This window comes from Trachemys scripta, chromosome 1, assembly GCF_013100865.1.
Source record: "Trachemys scripta elegans isolate TJP31775 chromosome 1, CAS_Tse_1.0, whole genome shotgun sequence".
NCBI classification, from domain to species: Eukaryota; Metazoa; Chordata; order Testudines; family Emydidae; genus Trachemys; species Trachemys scripta.
The window spans coordinates 146,023,622-146,048,353 of record NC_048298.1 but is presented as its reverse complement, the minus strand read 5'-3'; the positions used below and the strand labels follow the sequence as shown (position 1 = coordinate 146,048,353).

Below are 24,732 nucleotides of genomic sequence, written 5' to 3'. Positions count from 1 at the left end.
GGGTCAGAGATAGAGAGTCAATACGATTAGACATATGGAGAGGCTTCCAGAGACAGTACCGACAGCAGGGTATAGTTAACAGAATAGGGGAGTGAGAGAGGACACGACAGCTGTATACTGAATAGAGAACGTCATTTAACACCTGGCCAACCCTAACTCTGCTTAGCCTATATTACATGTCAAGATCACAGCTTGAGGTTGCTTGGATGCAGACAAACATGCAACAGTTTCCCAGTCCCCCGTAGCAATCCCTAGCAAGATGGGGATACTTCCACCTCCCTCAGGTCCTTTGAGACAATGGATATTCCTTCTTTTCAAGGCTCCCTCCTTACCAGCTCTCTCGGGAACAAGGCCTCCTCTGCTTTAACCCTTGGTGTCTCCTGCTGCCGGCTGCCTCTCTCTGAGGGGTTTTCCTGCGGCCTGAGCTGGCCTTGCTCGATCTCACCTGCCGAGTGCAGGCCTGCCGGGCCCTCTGGTGCTGGTGTCTGTTTCAAGCCAGGGCTCTGCTCTGGGGCTTGCCTGCCACTAGTGCTGCTGCCACTGCCTAACAGCTCCTGGTTTTCTGTTGTTGGCTTTGAGGTTTCCGAGGACTCAGGCTTCTTGGCTGCCATCAGTTCCTCGGTGGTAGAACCTGGATTAGAAACACGAATCAGCCATATAAACCACTCACAACACAGGGCCTGCAGCTGGCCCAGGGCACTGAGATAAAGGACCTGTGTAGGTTCAACTCATCCTGACTGATAAAACCCCAAATCCTTCACTACACTGCTTAGAGTCCCCGCTGCCATGGACAGGGCACTGCTGTCAGGAAGTTCACATGGTTTAAGTCCCCCATTCCCATGCCCCTGTGGAACGACCTTACTTCTCTATACCAATCCAGTGCTTGTCCCCTCAATGCCCACCCTCCCCCCCCCATGCCTCCACTGGGGACCACTGAGCTTCTCCCTGCCCCAGATCTCTACACTGCCTTGCACTGGCTTGAATGGCCTTACTGGACCCGGGAGCCTACCAGGGGAAATTCCTCAGCCCTGCATAGCTCATTGCTGGGGCTGTGCGCTGCTCACCTCTACTAGCTTCACGTGGTGCAGCCTCAGCCCTGGGCTGGTTCTCCTCCTTGTCTGTGGCCTGCTCAGTCCTGGGCTGGCCATCCCCTTCCGGCGCTGTGAGAGCAGCACTGCCCGGCCCCAGAGCGGATGATTCCTCCAGGCTGGAGAGGGCAGGCTTGTCCTTGGCAGGCACGCGGCATGGGGTGCTGTTGGTGCTGATGACTGCGGACACCCGAAGGGGCACGGAAACGGCAAAGGGCTCTGAGATATTCAGGACTTTCCGCTGGTGCCGGGGGGAAGCTTCCAGAGGGAAGAGGCTGCTGGGGAAGCCTGATTTGGAGGCTGTCTCGGAGGTGTAGAACATGCGGCATGTCTTTGGGGAGGTCTGCTCGCTTTCAGTGTCCTCCATGGCCCGGAACACCTTCAACTGCTCGGGGGGCGGCCTTGCCTGGGGGGCCCTGGGGCCAGCTTTATCCCTGCTGAGCTCTGAGCCTCCCTCGGCCCCCGCTGGGGCCCCCTCACGGTCCCACTCACTCTCCTTGCTGAGGTCACCCGAGCTGCTTGCGCCTCCTGTCCGCGTTTTCATCACCGGGATGAAAAACCCTCCAGCAGTGACTGTGCGTTTGAACCGGCCTTTCTCATCCTCCCCTGGGGAGAGGAGACAAATGGAGAATTGGCAAAGGGAGCAGTGACAGCGGGAAGCCTTCCTCCATACACCCAGGAGACAGGGTGGGCCCTATTGAACAGTCCCAGCCCTTCAGAGTCTCCGATACAGGGCAGGGGACAGGACCTACATCCCTCAGGCTCCTCCCGCAGGGACTCTACCCAAAGATGGCAGCTCTCACAGGTAGCTGGAGCTAGACAGGATCCTCTCCATTGGAAACTGTGCAGGATCCTTACTGGCTCCGTGTATGCCCGTGTGCCCTTGCCAATCAGCCGTGCCTCGGCCTTGCTGGCTGGTTACAGGCATCAGGCAATGCCTCATCCTCTTTCCAGGCAGTCTTCCCACAAATAGGGACCTCGTGCCCATTGAAATAATGCAGAGCTGAATGAAGCCCGTTGTACTGGTAACAGATATTCACACAAACACATATATACATGCCCGGATGCATATGCCAACATACAAGCACACAGACAGAGGGAGAGCAGTGCATATACACAGGTATGGTAACGCATGGGCATGTGTAAACACCTGGTGGAACCACATGAGAACATGCAACACAGAGAGAAAAGTAAACACAGACATAGGTGTGTGAGCATGCATAGAAACAAAAACACCTGCCAACACATATGCACACACTCGTTAGAGCTCACAGGCCCATCCTGCAGCTCGGCAGCCCTAGGTACAGGCTATCAGGGTCTCACCTTCTACAGGCAGGGAGCACAGAGAGTCCATGCTTTTAGCTGGTCGAATAGTTGCTTTTTCTGTGAAAATATAAGTTTAGAAACCTACATCAGATCCTGGGACCTGTCAGTTTCCGAGCAGCTGGAGAGCACAGCATAATTAAAGCCAATGCAATGTTCGGAGGGTGGGTTAATGCAGTGAAAAGGCATTTAGTGTCCATTATTAACAAGAAACAGCCCGATCTCCCTCAGTGCACTGTTTAGCATAGATCTGGGCCCAGAAAGAACCTCAGGCTCCAACACCCCTACATTTTGGGAGAGGCCAGGCCTGGAAATGAGCACTGTAGCTCAGGTCCATGACTGGTTTGGGATGGTAGCATGTTGAAAGTATTCCTTAGCGGAGATGTAGGATGGTCTTGTGGTTAAAAAAGAGCCTGTCACCGGCTTCCTGTGTGACCACGCACTGCATATGCAAATCACACGGGGTGGGTGCGATTGCAGGTGCGCAAGTACACTATCAGAGATGGGCTGGAGCCACAAAGCTTAAATCAGGATCTGAACTCTCCCAAAGTTCAAGGGGATTTGGCTCCAGGATTTTCATCCAACCTAACCTCTAATTATTATACTGTACCAATCATACAAGTGATATTGCAATGTTGCCAACTCTAGTGAGTTTATTGATATTTTTGTGGTATTAAGTTTTTTTTCATAAAGTCCCAGCTCCTGGATTCATGAGATTATGTGAGACTCAATCCCATCTTTAAAAAAAAAGAAGAAGAAGAAGAAGAAGAAGTAAGTTTCTAGCCCTCATGATTGCAGAGAAAAACTTGAACACATGAACCCTAAAGGCTCCAACACCAGACAGATAATTAAAAGAACCCCAAATGTACGTTTTTAGGGCTGTCAAGCGATTAAAAAAATTAGTCACGATTAATCATGCAATAAAAAAATTAATCGCGATTAATTGTGCTGTTAAACAATAAGAGAATACCATTTATTTAAATAGTTTTGGATGTTTTCTACATTTTCAAATATATTGATTTCAATTACAACACAATACAAAGTGTACAGTGCTCACTTTATATTTATTTTTATTACAAATATATGCACTGTAAAAAACAAAAGAAATAGTATTTTTCAGTTCACCTAACACAAGTACTGTAGTGCAATCTCTTTATCATGAAAGTTGAATTTACAAATGTAGAATTATATACAAAAAAATAACTGCATTCAAAAATAAAACAATGTAAAACTTTAGAACCTACAAGTCCACTTAATCACAAATTTAATTAACGCATTATTTTTTTAATGAGCATCATCAGCATGGAAGCATGTCTTCTGGAATGGTGGCCAAAGCATGAAGGGGAATACAAATGTTTAGCATATCTGGCACGTAAATACCTTGCAACACCAGATACAAAAGTGCCATGTGAATGCCTGTTCTCATTTTCAGGTGATGTAAATAAGAAGCAGGTAGCATTATCTCCCGTAAATGTAAACAAACTTGTTTGTCTTAGCGATTGGCTGAACAAGAAGTAGGACTGAGTGGACTTGTAGGATCTAAAGTTTTACATTGTTTTATTTTTGAATGCAGTTACGTAAGAAAAAAAAATCTACCTTTGTAAGTTACACTTTCACAATAAAGAAACTGCACTATAGTACTTGTATGAGATGAATTGAAAAATACTATTTCTTTTGTTTATCATTTTTATAGTGCAAATATTTGTAATACAAATAATAATATAAAGTGAGCACTGTACACTTTGTATTCTGTGTTGTAATAGAAATCAATATATTTGAAAATGTAGAAAAATATCCCAAAATATGTAATAAATGTCAATTGGTATTCTATTGTTTAACAGTATGATTAATTGCAATTAATTTTTTTGAGTTAATCATGTGAGTTAACTGCGACTAATCGACAGCCCTATTTTTTTAAAATCTCCTTATTTTTAAACCAAACTCAACATTGGGGGCGGGGGGGGGGGGGGGGGTCTGACTCATGATTTTTGAACCCTGAGGCTTGGCAATACTGGATATGCTCCTAGGAAGCAGAGCAATTGTTAGATTTCAGTGCAGGAGAATCTAGAGTTTGGGATGCTGGTCATTAGGAAAAACATCTTTTCGCCTGTGAACTCGGCAAATGTGATCCTATTTATCCAAATACACAAGACAATAAACATGGGAACTCATGATGCCAGTTTATATGAAGATACTTTGGTTCTTTAATGCCATGGAGGCATAGACCAGTCTCTGATTCAGTACCACATAGAGTGAGTTAACCTGGCCATGCACCATTTCCTATGAGGCATAATACTTCCAGGAGCGCAGCTCCCCTTAAACCCACTCTGGGTTAGCCAAGCTATCAAATACAACACGTAAGGCCCAAATCCCCTATGGTATTTAGACTCCTAAGCCTAAAAAGCTTTGCAGAACTGGGGCTTACTGCTTCCTAAGCCCAGGGTAGGGTGCTGGACAACGAAGTGTATTCACCCCAACACCACAATGGATGTTCTGGGTTGGCAGTCCCTGGTTCTGACTGCCTCTCATTGCCATACTCAAGTGAAAGGCCCACGATGGAAGGAGTTAACTATGTGACTCCTCCTGCTTCCCAACTCTAGAAGCCTAATCTGACTTTCATCCCAGATCTGAATTCTTGCAGCACTAACATCAACAGGCTATCTGTTGTACCACTGCCATACCAGAGAGGAGTGATTAGGGGAAGCTGGCTGAGAGAGGAAATTAACTGACAAGCTGGTTCTTACCAGAGAGTTTCTGCCCTCTCACAAACACACTCCCATTTCGACTCAGTTTTGATTTTGAATCTGCTCCAGACCGGCCCAGGTTAAATATTGACTTCCATTTCTTGGATTTGGTGGACAATTTTCTCCTGGAAGAGAAAATGCACAGGAGATTAGTGCCAAGTACCTGGGGCTGAACACTAGTCCTGGTGTGCTACAGAAACCTGTCTTCCCCATCCCCCTCAGCCTCTGCTCTTCTTTTAGTCTCTCTCTCTCTCTCTTTAATTCTGGGGTTTGCAAGGCAAATGTTATAATAACCTTAAGTCAGAGGTTTTTAAAGAGTCCCAGGGGTTTAGGCCCACAAATCTCAGTGACTTTCAGTGTGAATTGGGTGCTAACTCCCTTGGGACCCTTTGAAAAGCTCAGTGTAAAACTGCAGGAGAAGCACCACATCTCATGCATATTCTCCTTTGTATACTGTATTGTGTGGATCTTTGCCTTCACCTCCCTGCCTCACTCCCTCTGTTCATCTAGCATCAGACTGGTCTTCACCCTTCCCACACTCTCACCTCTTTTGGTGCAAGAACCTTTCCTGCAGCTCCTGCTTTCGGACACAGGCTCCCTGCATCTCTGCCTTGCCCTCAACAACCCTTCCTATCAGTTTGGTACAGAGAAGAGGATGTTAGAGGTACACAGTCCCCTCTCATTATGTTACAGAGGGACCAGAGGTTTAGAGTAGGCCTATTCTCCTGAAAGTGTGAAGAAAAGGACACTCTCAGGGTGGAGGGGAGGGGAGGTGTCCTATTCAGGGAGTGGGCTGCCTCTGTACCTCTTACCTTTGGTGGGTAGTCCTTTGCTGTTACTATATGAAGTGTGTAGATACATCACTGCTTATGGTTCCTTATGGGTCACCAGTAAGTCTCCAGCTGTAGAGGCCATTATCTCTGAGCCAGGGCAATTCAGTGCCCATATTTTACTTAGATTAGATTAGATAGATAATACTATGTATCTATCTAATCTATCTATCTATATACACACCTACCTGACAAGTGCAGCAAGGTCATCTGAGTTCACGCTCTTCTTCTCGGAACTTGTGCCCTCTTGTCAATATTTTTTCGGCTATATACCTACACTACTGACAGTGCTGGTGCACAGGGTACGTGTAGATACACAATGCAGTGAAAGGCAGGCTGTGTCCACACTGTGGTATGTAGCTACACACATCAGCGAAAGGCTCTGGCAGGGAAGAGGCAATGGGGAAAGGCTCCAGCAGCTCCACGCTCTCTCTCCCCCTTCAGAGCCTTTCCCTGTCTTACCATCTTCACTTCTATTTATACCCATGGTAGTGGGGCGTGCAAGGTATGTACTCTACACGCTGCCATGAGGAGTGTGCAGTGCAGATGTACTCTTAGTGATACAGCAGGACTGATATTTGCCCTAGTGGCTCTTCTCTTTTCATGAAGGAACACAGTGAATTATACAACTAAGCTAGGGGTTTTAAATCTTTTTTTCATTTGCGGGCTGCTAAAAAATTTCAAATGGAGCCGTGGAACCCGTTGGAAATCTTAGTCCACAGACCACAGGTTGAAAATTACTGAACTAGGCAGATGAATGCCTCATGCTGCAGTTCAGGCCAGCCACCAGCAGGTGGCGCTCTTACAACAAATGATTTCAAGATCTGTTTGACATTCAGGGCAGATTCAGGGAAGCCAAGGCAGCTGTCTTACAGCATGGGCCTGCCTGGTTCTGTGCTGAGGAACGGTGGAGGCATGAGAACACAGAGACCTAGGGAAGTTGTAGGATCACATTTTCAATACTTGCAAGGAGAGTCTGATCTCTTCTCCTTGGAGATGGGAGTCCAGTAACCCTGATGGTGCTGGTATGTTCATCAATGGGTGGAGAAGGGGATGGCAATGTGGGGAGTGGGGGTGCAGCAGGAGCATTCTCTCTGTCTTTCACATAACATTTCAAATGGCTAAAGTGGGACACAGCCGGTCACTGCCAATCCCTATGAAGCCATCCCAGTTGCAGGCACTGTTACCAGAGCGCCACTTGCTGAGTGTGTGCCACACTCAGCCCCTGCCTTCCCACCCACCCCTCTCAGAAGCAGCATCATTCCCCATCCCTGTGCTCCCCTGCAGCCACTGAGCACACCCAAGGGGGCTGAGCATGCCCTGGAGCAGCTGAAGGCACTGCCCTCCCTAGCTCTGCCCAGCCAATGGTGTGTACAGCTGCAGGCGCCACTGAATGCGGGAAATGTTCTACTTCTGTCAGGACAGGAGGTTTAGGGGGATCAAAGCAGGACAGTCCCACCAAACCCATGACCGTGGGGAGGTATGTTTTCATTGGTTAGTATTTCAGCTTTCTCTGGGCACCTACTTGCTGTCAGGTAGGTCGACGACAGTGTGGAAGAAGGATCCAGTGACTGGGACAATTTCAGGCAAGCTGTTCTCTCTCCTCTCTTTCCGGGCAGGGTGGGAGGCTGACAGACTCCGTGCCTGAGCTTCTTCCAGGCTCACCAGTTTCATAGGCAGGGAGGCAGAGGGCAGTGTCAGACTCTTCACAATGGGCATATTCTCTGAAAAGGAAAAAAGAAGATTCCAACCCTGAACAGGGGATCTAAGAAGGGTTCTCATGTGTTTCCTCCACAGGATCACCTCTTGCAAAGAGATGCACTTGTCCAATGTGTCCTCTGTCTCCACAGCAATCTTCTTCATCAGACTGCAGTGCCTCCCTGCAAGGCTCTGCTCATTAGCCACACTCTGTATTGCGTTGTACTGGCTGCTGCTGAAGCCTGAGTATGAAAGATGTGTGTCCCTCCAAAACACCTGGATCCCAATTCCCCTGAACTTTGGGGAAGTTCAGATCCAGATCCCAACTTTGTGGCTGGCCCTTGTCTCTACTCTGTAATCTTTCTCCCTGTTTGTTTAGGGGGGTTGTTTTGAACAGTGACATTTCTTTTTCCTTTGTAATTAATTTTAGTTCTGACAAAAGGACAACCCTGGAGAGTGAAGGCCTCTGTTTGTGTGGGCAATAGCAAGACTAGCTTCCCACACACTGCCTTACCAATGGGCCAACCTCCTCTCAGAGTGGGAGGGGAGCTCAGCCTCTACAGTCTAGTCAATTCTTGGCCTATCTGCTGAGCAAGGAAACCAATGAGCGCCAGTGTTAGTGTGTTCTGTGATATGGGAACTTCCCCACTAAGAACTGGACTGAGACTGTCCGTTTATTTTTCACAGGGCTCCACACAGCTGTTAGCAGACAACAATGTTCAGTCACTACCAAAACAGGCCAGATTTGAGCTGGTGACCTGGAGATCAAAGGCTCTGCAACACATCACCAACCCTTAATGTTGGCGAGTCACTACTCCATCATGATATTTGTGCCAGTTTGAAATAATCCTAGGGCAGAATTCTTCACTCTGCAGCCTCCAACCTCTGCCATGGGAGAACAGAAGGCCATAGGCATTGCATTAGCACTGGAAGAACAAGGGTGTCTGCAGGTCAGGGCTGGAGCTCTGAGCAGGTGGTTTCCAGCAGAGGACTTTAAGGGGGCATTGCAGGCCAAGGTTGATGGATAGTGAAAGAGCTGAGTGTGGGGAGGTTGCACAGCCACTGTCCACACTGTGTCTTTAGGCGACATGGTAAGTCCCTCACTTCCTTAAGTGCTAAAAATTCCCTAAAGTTCAAATAAAAGGTGAAAATAATTACAGACTTATAGGGGTGCACATGTTTGAGGTTACGTGAGGCTAATCAGGACCAAGAGCCCCCATTAAAAGCACTTTCTCTACAAGCCTGTCTCTGAGTAACAGTATTTCCCAACTCTGCTGAAGTCCAGGATAAATTCTCCGTTTATGAAATAATGCCCCTGGTTATAAAGCAGCAAATCCTTAGACATATGATCCGAATGCCATGCAAAGCACACATTGTAGTTTTGGGCATGTTTTTTGATGGCAGGAAGGGCTAGGATAAGACATGACAAGCAAAGGGAGGAGAAGGCTGTCGACAGAGATGGGGATAAGGGTGTGAAGAGCTATGATTGGAGAAGGCTTGACATTGCAAGGAGAAGATTTTAGGCTGGGCTCAGGCTGTTGGTGGGAAGGTTTAGGGTTCTAGGCATTGGTGAGAAGAGCTAAGTGGGGTGGCTGTGGGAAAGGTTAGGATGGGTTGGGATATCCAGGGTAGATCTGTGAGGGTCAATGGGAAAGGTTAGTGTTGGGATTGGGAGTACTGTCATGCTGGTGATAAGGGCGTTGATGAAAAGTGTCACGATTAGTCAGGTCAGGCATTGGTGGGAAAGTTTAGGATGAGTTTGCGTTTTGGTAGGGATGATCAGGGATGTTGAGGAGAAGGATTTGGGATGTTGGTGAGAAGTGTTAGGGTCAATGAGGGGTTGGGGTACTGGTGAGAAGGTTTGGGAGTGTCTATGAGAAAGGACGGGGTTGAAATTGGGGTGTTGGTGGGAGGGGATGGGGCTAGGGTTAGAGCAGCCGGCAGTTAGCATATGTGGCATGGGAGGTAGTTACCATCATTCTCCATGGAGCTGGTTTTTATATTGTTGCTGAAGATCTGATCCACGTGATTCAAGATAAACTCAATGACCAACTGCTGGACTCGCACCTCCAGGAAAGCTGCATCCCCATTGCAGCCAACAGCCTCGATCTCCTTCGACCTGTACCACAGGGGGAGCGGCCATAAATAAAATAAAACCCCTGCATCCTAAGATACAGTATGTGAGGGAGAGAATTGCTTTGACCTTCCCCAGTGGGTCATCGATGGAACCTTTCCCTGATACAGCAGGAATGTCCTGGAATAGGAATTTTTTACGCACTGTTGTTCTGAGTCTCGTTCTTTTTACTCTTCTAGTCCTTTATTCTCTCTTTAGCTTTCCATTCTTTCTTTATTCTCTCCCCATGTCCTCTCTCATTTCTCCTTTTTCCTTCTGTGTTGCTTTCTCCGTTTCCTCTCTCCCCTTTTTATTTTCACCAGTTTTATTCATCAGAAGTTTTCTTTTTCCTATTTCCACCATTCTATTTTTCCTTTCTCACCTTCTCTCTGTCCTCTTTCTCTATTCTTTTTAGAGACTAAACCAGAACACTGGGCCCAGCTCCCCCTCAAACTCTGGATCCAGCTCCAAACTTTGTGGTTTGAGCTTATCTCTGTAAGGTGGATTTGAAGCCAAACCACCAGAACTGAACCCAATCAAATCTGACGGAAGAGAAGATTTGAATTCCATGTCTCAGGTTCTTCTTTTTCCTGCTATTTTTTTATGACTGTCTTTATGTCTCTGTCCCTTCCTTCACTCCACCCAGCACTCTTGCATTCTCACTCTCTCAGCAGAAAATCCTTCCTTATCGTGACATGCCAAAGTGTTACTGAAGAAATTATCTCTGGGCAATGGATCCTTTGTAAAGTTAATGAGTGGTTTGTTAGATAATGGCTTGGGGCATTGCCAACGGGATAACCATGTAAGGAGACTGCAGTTGCATTGCCTGCCTCTTTCTTGTCCTCCCGGGGACTTGCATTACAAAGGAAACAGACTTCAGGTCATTTGACAAGAAGGACAGAAGCTGGAATGGAAATGTCTGAATAGTAAACCTCCACTTTACAATGTTCAGTAGTTTCAACATTTGATCCAATCGCAGGACTGGCTCTCAGCAGAGATTTTCAGGCAGGGTAAATTATGAAAAACTACATGCTGATATTGTGATACCAGCAAATGTCCACTAGCAACTATCTTAAGATCTTCAAACTCATTTCACTTGTGACCAAAATGGATTTGGATTCAAGTTGTCTATAACATGTACCACTATCTCCCCTTCCCTAGTCACTCACTGCTCTGTCCTATCAAACTTCACCCCGCATATTTTGAAAACACTTGCTTCAATCCCATAGTGATGAGCAAACGCCTCATTTTTAAATGGACACTGTCAAAAAGAATATAGTTTTTAGAAATCCATAGATTTCCTTCCCTGGATATTATTAGTAAAACCTCAGGTTATTCAATTTGGGAGAATTTTTTAAATCATATTTACTTTGCACTATTATTTATGCTGTTTATTTCTTTGCATTTTTCTCAGCAGGATCAGTCTGCGACTGACTGATCAGTTTCTGTTTACTGTCTGGTCAGTTTCACTCTCAGATGCTCCAGCAGTAGCTCAGCAGTGCTGCCCTAAGAGTGAAGTGAAAAGAGGTCCTTACTGTACCTGAGGAGATTAGGTGCCCACACGAGGGCCAGGTTCCTGGTGTGCATGTTGGTCATGTTGCTGAAGGAGGCCAGGTGAGTCAAATGCTTGATCAGGTATTCCAAAGTCCTGCAAGCATTTGGTTTGGATAAAGAAAAAGTTTTCAGCTCCTGCACATGTGATCAAGTCTCCCATTAGTTGCTAACCCCCAAGATTACAGCAGTCTGGCATATAAGATCTGCTAACGGAATTCTCCTTTTGCCCAAGAGATAGAGAGGCCTATGTTTTGGTGCTGATGGTACTGGTTTCAGTCTCCCCCAGTCACTGTGGTGTCTGTATATATGAGACTGGCAAAATGGGCACCAGGGCTTAAAGCCAGAGCAGCGATTTGTGATGTCAGGGTTTTTGAGCAGTGGTGCAGAACACTGTGGATGTTGTTATTGTGGATGGCTTCATGTGGTACAACCCAAATGAATTTGAGGAGAATGGACAGTAGGAAGCAGGAAGAAGGGGGCTACTGATGCATATGGTGGCTATGGAAGCTCAGATCACATTGTATGCTTAAATGCATGGGCTTAATTGCCTTCTCCCACTTGGACAGCACTGCGCAACTGGCCAAGTACGTTATGGCAGCTGGGAGGGAGACTCGGGTTGACGGAAGCTGGAGAGGGCTGGTTGCTCTTTCAGACACGTAATGCAATGATCTGTTTAATTTTATTTAGTGGACAGGTGAATTGCTCTTGAATTTGGTGGCAATGAATGAACCCACCTCTCAGATCCTCCCTGAAGCAGAAGCCGTTTCAGAGAATCCTTCCCACAGCTAAGAGACACCTCATGGATCCCCACAGTTTCAACGACTGAGTTCTTACCTGTAATGTGATGGTGGAAGTTCCTGGATGACATTTTGAATACGGGCCAATTGCTCCTCCTCCGGGCAGCGAGATATTGCCTCCTGTGGAGAGAGAGGAAATAGCCCGTTGAAGTGACGGATGTAGAGGGAGTGAGAGAGTGACAGAGAGAGACACGTACAGAGGCCTGGCAGGTGTCAGAGGGAGCATTGTCTCATTATATTACAGAGCTATGAGTAGGAAGTTCTGCCACTGACTTTCTGTGAGAGCCTTAGGCAAGTCACTTCACCTCCCTGTAAGGATAACCATACTTACCCACCTCGCTGTGGGGCATAGAGCCCTAGTCTTTTTCAGTTCACGGCTGAAAGTCTGGGCCTTAATTCATTAAACACTTTGAAATCTTCAGCTGTGAGATGTATTTTCCTTTTTCTTCTTTTTGACAATTTCCTCCCCCCCCCTTCCTCCCACTCATTTTTGAAAATTGATTTCCCCCACACACATACAATGACTGAGAGAAAAATGGAAAGAAAAAAAAAAGAAAAAATATTGCGAGAGGGTGGAGGAAGAGAGGGAAAAGAAATGAAAGGAAAAGAGGAGGAAATGATAAATAATAAATGAAAAATATTGAAACTTTTTCCAAATTTTTTTTGAAAACAAATAAAAAATGGGTCCTTTTTAAGCCCTGTGAAATGAAAACAGCTTGGGGCTTATGGGGATGAAAGGCAAAGTAATTTATAAATAAAAACAAGCATTATTATCGACTGTATGTAGATATAGCAGCTCCTGTGATGATGAGGTATTTTAGATTAGCTATAATGAAATGCCTAGAAATACAATTGCATAGACAGAGTAACAAATGTCTACATTAGCGATTAGAGTGGAATAGTGTAGATAAAACTGAGACTATGCACCTCCCCACCACCACTAGCCCCGCAGTTCTCCTCAGAGTAGGAGCTGAGAGGGATATAAGAACCTATTGCAGGGGTCTCAAACACACGGCCCGCGGGGTTGTTTCGTGCGGCCCGCCAAGCTCCCATGCCTCCCCACCCGCGCGCCCCCCGCCCCTCTGCTTACCCCGTGGCACTGCGAGCCCCGAGCCACTCCCTGAAGCAGCTGGAACTATGGCCCTGCAGCCCCGGGCAGGGAGGGGAGGGGAGTAGAGGGCTCTGTGCTCTTGCTTCCAGGCCCTGCCCCCCGCAGCTCCCATTGGCCGGGAACAGGGAACCGCGGCCAATGGGAGCTTTGGGGGAGGTACCTGGAGGAGCAGCAAGAGCAGCACATGGTGCCGTTCCCCTCCTCCCCACCCCGGGACTCCGGCTGCTTCCTGGAGCGGAGCAGAGCGGGGCCAGGGCAGGCAGGCAGGGAGCTTGCCCTGGCCATGGTACATGGCACTGCCACCCCGGAACCGCTCTAGGTAAGTGGCGCCGGGCTGGAGCCGGCCCCTGCACCCCCCTGCACCCCAACCCCCTGTCTGGAGCCCCCTGCCACATCCCACACACCCCTCCTACACCCCAACCCCCTGCCCTGAGCCCCCTGCCGCACCCCTAACCCCTCCTGCACCCCACACCCCAACTCCCTGCTCTGACCCCCCTGCCATACCCTGCACCCCAACCCCCTGCCGCACCCCTCACCCCTCCTGCACCTCACACCCCAACTCCCTGCCCTGAGCCCCTGACACACCCCACACCCTCCTGCACCCCATGGGGGCAGGGAGGGGGCAGAGTTGGGGTGAGGACTTCGGGAAAGGTGTTGGAATGGGGGCAGGGAAGAGGCGGGGCCTCATGGAAGGGGTGGGGTGGGGGCGGGGCCAGGGGCAGCAAGGGGTGGGTGTCAGTGATGTGGCCCTTGGGCCAATGCACTAGTCCTCATGCGGCCCTCGTGGTCATTTGAGTTTGAGACCCCTGACCTATTGTCTCAATTCCTGGGAGTTCTTCTCTGCATTGTTAGTTTTCTGTCAACTATTCCCTTTCAACATTGCAATGGGAGAGGACAAGCCACTAGGAACTTCAAACAATGTGAGGCTATCAAGGATCCATCTGCCCACACTGCTACTTCTGGGGGTTGGAGTGAGTTCAAAGAAAGACACTGTGACCCGCTCCTGCCAATTGGAGTTTTGCCTACATAAGGACGTCAGCAAAGCTAGAACTGAGATAAAGAAAACAATCCATTCCTAACCATCAGTTGCTTAAATATTATTAATCTGAAATCACCAACCACAGCCACAGAAACACCTTCCTGTGTTTTCACTGTCACTACTACATTCCCATTATTTTTTCTGCTGTCACTATTCTCGTCACTATTCTTTTCACTATAAGCCATCCTTTATGCAAAACCACATGTAAATTGCCATCATCAATTTTGCTACCAGAGATGGGCATGAACTGCATGCTGGGATCCAAGCAGCCCCCACTTTGGGAACCCAGATTTGAATTCTGTGGCTTGAACCTATTTCTGATCTTTGTTGTCAGCCCACAACCACAGGTGCATAGTAGACACCACCACCATCACAGTTACCACACCAGGCAGCAGAATCATCAACAAAACCTTTGATGTCATCAGTCAATAACTTCACCATTGTTACCAATGATCTCACCAATAAGAGCATAACCAGGATCACCAACACCAGTCCTTTAACATCACTGACATGGTACACGTGTGCTGTCAAACTTAAATACCATTAATCAGGCATCAATCAAGGAGAGGACTTTGCAGCAATAATGAATATATAGAGAGAGATCAGGGGTTCATATACCACCAGCCTGCCTCCAACGACAAAACATTTGATGGAGAGAGAGACGGACACCTTATTTGGATTAAATAAGATCTGACCTTAATCTTCATTCAAAGCAGGAACTGAGCCTTTTCTGAGGTTCAAAGAAGTTAGTGGGGTGAAAGTTAACCTGTTTTTTTTTTTTTTATCTCCACAAGCTTCAGCTCCAGAGAGAGTCCCAGATAAAAAGACAGCTCTGATACCTCTGAACTTGGGAAATCCACATCTGAGCTTTGTGCCTGACCCCATCTCTGCTATGGGCTGAACTGAAAACCCAGAGCTAAAAACTCCTGAATTGGGGGAAGTTCTACTCCAGATCTAAATCTTACAACTCAGACCCATCTCAGCTGATTATTTTTTGTTTCAATCCACCAGTGGAAGTACTGACCTATAAAAAAGACCCGTTTCCACCATTTCAGAGACAAGAAGCACAATAAATCCAACGCTTCTCATGTGAGATTTCCAGGTCATTGGTTCTGATCAAAGATGGATCAGGAGAAGCATCCAAACATTTGGATGCAAATCTGAAACATCAGATATCAGCTAGGTTGCATGGCTGTAAATCAGTGCAGATTTTGGCTCATACATTTCATTTCTAGATTCTAGGAAAGGAAGCTGAAACAGACAGCAAGCAAATGCTGATTTGTGTGATGTCATGACTGACTCAGACCCAACCGCCATACTTCTCAGCCAACTGCGCTAGAAACCCATGGCATGGCTTACAAAACCAGGGGGGATCATCTTCAACATGTGGAATTATAGATTCAGAACAGCAAGAAGCAGAGGATACAGAATCCCAGGAAAAACCAACTGCTTTTATTTAATATATTTTTTTCAAATGTAACATTAATTACTGATTGTTTCACCTTTCACCTTGTGAATGGGAAGAAAAAATTGGAAGGAGACAGGGCGTTTCAGATGCACAGTCAAGGACACACATGATCTATTACCCTTCTACTCCACTGACCACACTGGGTGTGCTCAGCTGGTACCCTGTTCCTCCTAGCCTCTGGCAAGCAAGTGGAGTAAAACTGAGGGAAGAAGAAGGTGTGTGGGCTTCTGTTATTGAATTGGTTTGATGGAGCAATCAGTCCCTTTACACTAGTGTTAGAATGAGTCTGCCAGTGCCAGAGTCACCAACTCGATCAGAACTGGATTATGAGCTGGTGAAGGCCCAGAGCAGGAGGGAGTGTCATACTGCAAAGATAAATATGCAGCAATGCCATGGCAGGGTCATCACATATATAAACTTGATACTGTTGAAGCCGAAAAGCTAATCCCTCTCTGGTCATTAAGAATTTGCCTATCCTGAGACACTAATGTCTGAATCACTGTGGTGACTCAAAGCTGTGTCTATCCTTCCTTGGACACAGGGCTGAGTGAGGCAGACAGGGTAGGATTAGCAGGCATCCCTGCCTCCCACCCGCACACTGCTGTCTAGGCACTGGGGCACCCATCCTACATTCAACCAAACTCCCCATCTGGTGGTTTTCGCTAGACTCTGGCGAATAGTTCCTCTTTTTTTGGCTTCTGTTAGTATTTCTAGCCAAATGGGTTACCCACTGTAAGTAGCAATGCCTATAGTTAAGGCTGCCCAACAGTTCCCATTATAAGAACTAGAGCTCTACGAATAATGGATTTTTCCGTGTGCTTGCAATTCTGACTTTTTTTTTTTTAATTGTTTCGGGTCAACCTGAAGCCAACATTTTTCAAAATGTTCAGCAAATCAAAACGTTGAAAAAAAAATTGTTTCAGGTCAAACAAAATATTTCATTTGACCTGAAACAAAATGTTTCATTTTGATTGAGTGTTTTTTCACTTTTTAATTTTTAAAAAATTAATGTGAAGGAAATTTCCAAACAAAAAGTCATTTAGAAATGAAAAAATGAGACATTTCCTTTAAAAAAATGTCATAATGAAACATTTTCACATTTGGATTTTTTTTATTATTTTACCCAAACAATTTGGCAAAACCAGCATGAATTCACAAAATGCTCCAATGTCACCCAATCTTGCATTTTTTGCCAAAAAAGGTTTTGGCTGAACAATTTCACACAGCTGTAATAAGAACCTGTTTTCAGCTGCTTTTAACTTTGCCAAATCTTAATCATCCCAGTCCTCCATCCTCTACTCCTTATCCCAGTCTCCTCCCTCACTACCCCACAGACCCAGCTCCTCACCTCTTTGCATTCCCATCAGCCTTTTCCTCCTTCTTGTCCTCCTGCCTGGGCCCAGCAGTGAAAACACAAGAGAGACCATCTTCCTGCTCTCAGTTCCTATGTCGGGCATGATAGTTGTCCCTGGGCAGGCAGGAGCAGTAATTGCAGGGAAAGTCCTGTTCAGCCCCTGTAGCCCTTAGTTGGAGCATGCTCAATACAGATGGAACCTTTGGAGAATTTAGCTGCCAAACTCTAACAAGTCTCTAGTGAGCAAGTGCAAACTGAGATTGTTCAGACACTTAAAACTTGGCCAACTTGCACATATTTTCAAGGGGAAAACAATAGGCTATTCTTTCTATATAAATTCATATACCATGCTCATCACCACAGTATCTAACATTCCTGACACCAGGGTGATCCCTCTGCCAAATTTCTAATCCCTGCTTCAAAGCTAAAGGGGGACACCAGAGCTTCTCAACGAAACAGTTGTAAGAATTTTTGAACATGGGCAATATGATGTATTTTTCCCTAATATCGTTATGAGAAATGGCTGAACTGTTTTATCTGAAACTTTCCAAAAAACATTCAATATGAGACGGACAGGCAGCTTGGAAAATTTCAGCCAAAATGGTTAAAGATTGGTAAAGTTATAACCAAATGAATGCAGGATTTTATAGTGGAAAGCATCAGGGCAACCTTAACTACAGGTGTTACTATCTGCACTGCCAATAATAAAATATTATCTGTCATCAAATTGTCCAGCCCTTTTAGAAATCCAGCTATGGTCCCCAGCACAGACTTAGGGAGGCTCAGCAGCAAGGGTTATGGTCTATTTTTCTGCCCCCAGCAGTCCCTCCCAGACTCCTACTTGTATCCACACATAAACTATATTCGCTTTGCAAATTGGAGTCATTACTTTAAATGAAGTTACAGATTTCTGCTTGAACAGTTTCCACTTTCACCTGCTCTTTGTATCCAGGACATGATCATCATGGCCTGATTTTCCATGGCCCTCTACCTTGTGTCATAATATACACCAATGCAAACGGAGTGAAAGACACTAGCACATCAGTAAGATGTAGTATTTTACACCCACTGTGCACTCACTGTGAACAGGTGTAAATGACTGCACAGTGCATCAGACAATCAGGCCCTGTGTATTCACGTTATAAAAATTACAAGCAAAGGACAGCAATGGAGGAAAGAATCAGAATTAGGGAGGGAGGGAGGAAGGGAGGAAGGAAGGAAAGGTTCAATGAGACCAAGAGGGAAAGGAAAGTGACTAAGAGAAAGAATGAGAAAAAACAGAATGAGAGAGGGAGATATGGAAGAGAAAGAGACAGTGTAACACAAAGATAGAGGGACAGAAATAGTGAAGAGAATGAGGGAAACGATGAATGAGGGAAACAAGGAAGGGACAGAGAGAAACAAAGAAAGTGAGAAAGAGAGAGACAGCAACAGACAAAATGAAAAGACAGAACAAGGGTGCATGAGCACTGATGGATGATCCCCCAACACACACACACACACACACACACACCCTGACACAGGGTCATCAGAGTGAGACTAAAACACAAACTACCTTTACCAAAACACATGTGCATGCTGGGCTGTGAACAAGAATAAAAGGCTCACCGTAAATTTCTTGTAGAGCTCATAAGTGAGGAGGGGGTTTGGCAGCTCCCTGAAGTACAACTTGCAGAGTGACCCCACACAGTGAATGTCCTGAAGGTAAACTTCCCTTGTCAGGTCTGGACATTGATCAGAGCCAAACTCCTGCCTGAAACAACACAGACAGAGACATAACAGCCTGGAAGAACAGGAGCTGGAAACAGTCCATGCCTAGTTGTCGGTCACAGACAGAGGGAAAAGAGAAATATGTTATAGGCTGGAAAGCAGAGATCTGCCTCCTTTACCTGCAACCTGGCCCAGATCCTCTCCTGAAGCTCAGGCTCCAGGTTCATTCATCTCTGGTTTCCCTCACACAGCTCCACTGATGGGTCCTAAAACTGACATACAGCGACTACCCTCTCCTGAGGTTGGATACTCCTGGGCTGCCCCTAAAGTACTCCGTTAATGGATCCAGAGGGGGGTGCTTTTGGGGGGACAAAAGTTAGTCTCCATAAAGTAGTGTGTTTGGTCTTTACCAGTGTAAGGAACTAAGGTTGTCTCTAAACCTGCTCTCCTCTGTAACAGGGTTGGGCCATGCTGCCCTCATTACACCACCGAGAAACCACATTCAACAAGTCTATGCCTGGACTAGCCCCACACAATGGTACTGAGCAATGCCACTGAACCCCCCTTTTCAGTCAGACCCCTGCCCTTACCTCAGCTTCTGTATGTTGGATGTCACTCCAGAGAGCCGGTAGATTCCATCCACAATGCCGTGGGTCTCAATGAACTCGGCACAGCTCCTCAGCACGTACGGGACTAATAATGGAAAGGAAGATGAGGTCAGCAGTGACTAGGCAGAGAGAAGATCTTTCATGAGGGTCCTCAAGAAGACAATCCCATTAAATGGTGGCAGAGCCTCTCTGCAGTGACCAGGAAAGGATATTGTAATGGGTGAGATCAAGAAGAGCAAAATAAAATCCTTTAAGTGGCCACAAATTGATTTACAGAGCTAGACAGCAGGTCGCACGACAGTTCTGCAGCAGCCATGGTCATCATCTGCTCTGACAATAATGGCCTGTAATCACAAAGGCTGCTCTAGCCATACCTTGAAATACAAAAAAAAGCTTTTTCCAGAGGGGAAAGTGATTCAATCGTAACTGGGATCATGAAGTACCAGGAATCCTCCAAGCATGCTGTTCTCATGAGATCTCCAGCCTAGCTGTGTTCATAGAATCATAGAATATCAGGGCTGGAAGGGACCTCAGGAGGTCATCTAGTCCAGCCCTCTGCTCAAAGCAGGACCAATTCCCAACTAAATCATCCCAGCCAGAGCTTTGTCAAGCCTGACCTTAAAAACCTCTAAGGAAGGAGATTCCACCACCTCCCTAGGTAACGCATTCCAGTGCTTCACCACCCTCCTAGTGAAATAGTGTTTCCTAATATCCAACCTAGACCTCCCCCACTGCAACTTGAGCCCATGCTCCTTGTTCTGTCATCTGCCACCACTGAGAACAGTCTATATCCATCCTCTTTGGAACCCCCCTTCAGGTAGTTGAAAGCAGTTGTGCCAACTGGTCTGATTAGTTTGGATAAAAATCAGAGAAGCATCTACTCTTGTGTGTGAGACTAGTGCCTAGTGATGAGGGCTTAGAAATACCTAGAGAGATCAGATTAGATGGAAATACAGGCCAGATCCTCAAATCGACATAGCTCCATGGGCTTCAAAAGAGCTCCACCAATTTATACCAGCTAAGGATTTAGAAAAGAGCCCAAACTACTAAATTCATATCCAGATCTGGAGTTCAAGTGTGTTTCAATCTGAGGTTTTGCTTTCTCTCATTACACAAGTATAGGAGCCAGTCATCCTTTTGGTTCAGATCCAATCCCCTGTTGTCCCCAGTGCACTCAGCTGGCAGAGTCCTTCCCTATTAAATGCAAATCACTACATTAATGCAGTGTGAAGGCTGCACAGTTATAATCCCAAGACAGTCAGGAAATGCAGACGTTAAGGTTCCTCACAGCCGCATTAACTCGGCCACATTGTGCGTCCCGTACACTCTGTAGGACAAACAGTAATAGATTAAGCTCTACATTTAGCCAGAAAAGCAGGCATAGCCATTGCTGCAGTGTCACGAAGCGAGACTAAGGGCTGAACCTTTCCTGGGTTCTAGTGGTTATAACATGCAGCAGTAAGGTCATACCAGCCGGGATTTTGACATTTAGGACCCACATACAGCAGAACAAGGAGGGTCTGAATGTAGCACAACTCGTGCGGTTCCATTACACAATAGAGAAGGCATGCAGGAGCCTTCCCGGGGGGCTGTACCTCTTATGTGCCATGCGGCACAGCACCACTGGGGCTGTAACATGGAGCAGTGCATTGGGGAGGGACGGGGAGGGGTTATTGGATCCATTTCCTACACCAACCCACCAGTGCCGTTTTTTCTTGTCCTGGCCATTAAGGGAAAGGTTTTTGTTTTTTTCCTGGAGGATTTTGCTACTTAATGTAGCATGACACTTACATGTCCCCTCATGTCCACTCTCTCTCAGCAGTAGGATCCTGCTCAGGTCAGGCAGAGAGAATGTGTGGAGAGGTCATAAGAGGAGTGGACATCTTTGCACTCCACTAAAAGTCTTAGCAGATGCCATGAGGTCAGTCAGAAGTGATTGTTCAACCTTTTATAATATTGTCATGCCTGTCCTTGCAAGCCAAGCAAAGCCAAGGCACCAGTCCTTAGTGAGGTCTCTGCCCATGTCAAGGATCAGGTTTCAAACTTCAGCCACTGTCACTGTATTCCCATTCAGAATACAATGGGCCAGATGTATTGGGGATAACTTTTTGTTTTAGAAAGCGGTGGAGGTAACCAGGGAGACAGACATTTTAGACTTGATTCTGACCAACAAGGAGTCGGTAGAGAATCTGAAGATGGAAGGCAAATTGGATGAAAGTAGCCGTGAAATGATAGATTTCGTGATTCTAAGGATAGAAAGGAGTGACAACAGCAGAACAAGGACAATGGACTTCAAAAAAGCAGACTGTAACAGACTCAGAGAACTGGTAGGCACGGTCCCATGCGAAGAAAATCTGAGGGAAAAAGGAGTTCAAGGAGACCTGGCAGTTTCTCAAAGAGCCAATATTAAAGGTGCCACAGCAAACTATCCCAGTGCAAAGGAAAGATAGGAAGAATAGTGAGAAGCCAGCATGGCTCCCTCAGGAGCTCTTTAATGACCTGAAAATCAAAAAGGAATCCTATAAGAAATGGAAACATGAACAAATTGCTAAGGGTGAGAACAAAAGAATAGCTCAAGCATTTAGGGACAACACCAGAAAGGCTAAGGCAAAAATGAGTTATACATAACAAGGGACATAAAAGGCAATAAGAACTGGTTCTTTAAATAATTTAGGAGCAAGAAAAGATGAAGGAAAGTATAGGTACTCCCCTTAGTGGGGAAGCAGAGCTAATAACTGATGATATCAAGAAGGATGAAGTGTTTAATGCCTATTTTACTTCAATCTTCACTAAAAAGGTTAATGGTGACCAGATACTCAACATAATTAATATTAACAACCACCAGGAAGGAATGCAACCAAAACAGAAAAAGAACGGAACTTCAGTATTTGGAAAGATACTGGAACAAACTACTAAACTCCTAGAGGACAATACAGTTATAAGTAATAGCCAACATGGATTTGTCAAGAACAAATCATGGCAAACCAACTTAATTTCCTTCTTTGCCAGGGTTATTGTCCTATTGAATGGGGGAAGCTGTAGATGTGATATATCTTGATTTCAGTAAGGCTTTTGACACTGTCCCACGTGACATTCTCATAAGCAAACTAGGGAAATGTGGTCTAAATGAAATTACTATAAAATGGACGCAAAATGGTTTTAAAGACCATACTCAAAGACTAGTTATCAATGGTTCGCTGTCAAAGTGGGGGGATATATCTACTGAGATACTGCAGGGGTCTGTCCTGGATCCAGTGCTATTCAATATTTTCATTAATGACTTGCAAAATAGACTGGAAAGTATGCTTATAAAATTCACAATAACACCATGCGAGGTAATTGTCCCCAATCTACTTGGCCTGGTGAGGCCTCAGCCGAAGCACTGCGTCCAGTTCTGGATGTCGCACTTTAGGAAAGATGTTTACAAATTGGAGGTAGTCCAGAGAAGAGCAACAAAAATGATACAAGGTTTAGAAAACCTGATCTATGAGGAAAGGTTAATAAAACAGGGCCTATTTAGTCTTGAGAAAAGAAGGCTGATGGAAAGCCTGATAACCTGAAGACCAAAGACAGGGTAGGCCCACTGCTTAGTGAAGAGGGAGAAACAGTAACAGGAAACTTGGAAATGGCAGAGATGCTTAATGACTTCTTTGTTTCGGTCTTCACCGAAATTTATCGATATACTAGGCAAATACAATTTAGATGGGGCTACTATAAGGTGGGTGCATAACTGGCTGGATAGCCGTACTCAGAGAGTTGTTATTAATGGTTCCCAATCCTGCTGGAAAGGCATAACGAGTGGGGTTCCGCAGGGGTCTGTTTTGGGACCGGCTCTGTTCAATATCTTCATTAATGACTTAGATATTGGCATAGAAAGTACACTTATTAAGTTTGCGGATGATACCAAACTGGGAGGGATTGCAACTGCTTTGGAGGATAGGGTCATAATTCAAAATGATCTGGACAAATTGGAGAAATGGTCTGAGTTAAACAGGATGAAGTTTAACAAAGACAAATGCAAAGTGCTCCACTTAGGAAAAAAAAATCAGTTTCACACATACAGAATGGGAAGAGACTGTCTAGGAAGGAGTACGGCAGAAAGGGATCTAGGGGTTATAGTGGACCACAAGCTAAATATGAGTCAACAGTGTGATGCTGTTGCAAAAAAAGCAAACATGATTCTGGGATGTATTAACAGGTGTGTTGTGAGCAAGACACGAGAAGTCATTCTTCTGCTCTACTCTGCTCTGGTTAGGCCTCAGCTGGAGTATTGTGTCCAGTTCTGGGCACCGCATTTCAAGAAAGATGTGGAGAAATTGGAAAGGGTCCAGAGAAGAGCAACAAGAATGATTAAAGGTCTTGAGAACATGACCTATGAAGGAAGGCTGAAAGAATTGGGTTTGTTTAATTTGGAAAAGAGAAGGCTGAGAGGGGACATGATAGCAGTTTTCAGGTATCTAAAAGGCTGTCATAAGGAGGAGGGAGAAAACTTGTTCACCTTAGCCTCTAAGGATAGAACAAGAAGCAATGGGCTTAAACTGCAGCAAGGGAGGTCTAGGTTGGACATTAGGAAAAAGTTCCTAACTGTCAGGGTGGTTAAACACTGGAATAAATTGCCTAGGGAGGTTGTGGAATCTCCATCTCTGGAGATATTTAAGAGTAGGTTAGATAAATGTCTATCGGGATGGTCTAGACAGTATTTGGTCCTGCCATGCGGGCAGGGGACTGGACTTGATGACCTCTCGAGGTCTCTTCCAGTCCTAGAATCTAGAATCTATAAAGACAGGCATGCGCGCAAAATGCAAACAGTGCAACAAACAAATGCAAGGCCTGGTTGCCAGAATGAAACAACATCATGAGAAGTGTTCCATCTCAGGAGGAAGCTGCGTTGAAGATGATGAAAGGAACGTGTCTGAACATGCAGGATCTTCAGGTTGGTAAACTTTTTTATTTCATACTTCTTTATTGAGGACTGCCTGTCTTCCTTATGGTCTATTCTTGAATTCTCATGTTTTAGCAAAAAATATAGTTGTTACTCTATGGTACTACCATTTTAGATGCAGCTGTGATAAAAAATAAATAGCTGAAATAGGCAGATCTCCCTTTTACAATGTCACCTTTGAAGTAGTACTGAGAGTCAGTGAATGCAATGAGTAATACTAAATGAGCAGTATGGTAATAATAATTAAATAACTGCACTGACTTATTTTGTTTAGGAGACTCCATCCTCAACATACAGGATTCTGAAGACTATCCACCTTCAAGATCACCATCATTTTCTATAGTTTCAGAGTT

At 45.7% G+C, this 24,732-nt stretch overlaps 1 protein-coding gene across 1 annotated transcript in view; it reads right to left on the bottom strand.

Annotated features, from left to right (window-relative positions):
- ARHGAP31 (Rho GTPase activating protein 31) overlaps positions 1–24,732 on the bottom strand; it is a 99,151-nt gene that overhangs the window by 6,704 nt on the left and 67,715 nt on the right. The window contains exons 2-11 of the mRNA XM_034788972.1: positions 19,420–19,522; positions 18,728–18,872; positions 12,185–12,267; positions 11,337–11,444; positions 9,657–9,802; positions 7,511–7,709; positions 5,156–5,280; positions 2,412–2,471; positions 1,065–1,694; positions 333–631 (exon numbers count right to left, since the gene is read on the bottom strand). Of these exons, the coding sequence (XP_034644863.1) occupies positions 333–631; positions 1,065–1,694; positions 2,412–2,471; positions 5,156–5,280; positions 7,511–7,709; positions 9,657–9,802; positions 11,337–11,444; positions 12,185–12,267; positions 18,728–18,872; positions 19,420–19,522 (1,898 nt within the window). The remainder of the gene's footprint in view (positions 1–332; positions 632–1,064; positions 1,695–2,411; positions 2,472–5,155; positions 5,281–7,510; positions 7,710–9,656; positions 9,803–11,336; positions 11,445–12,184; positions 12,268–18,727; positions 18,873–19,419; positions 19,523–24,732) is intronic.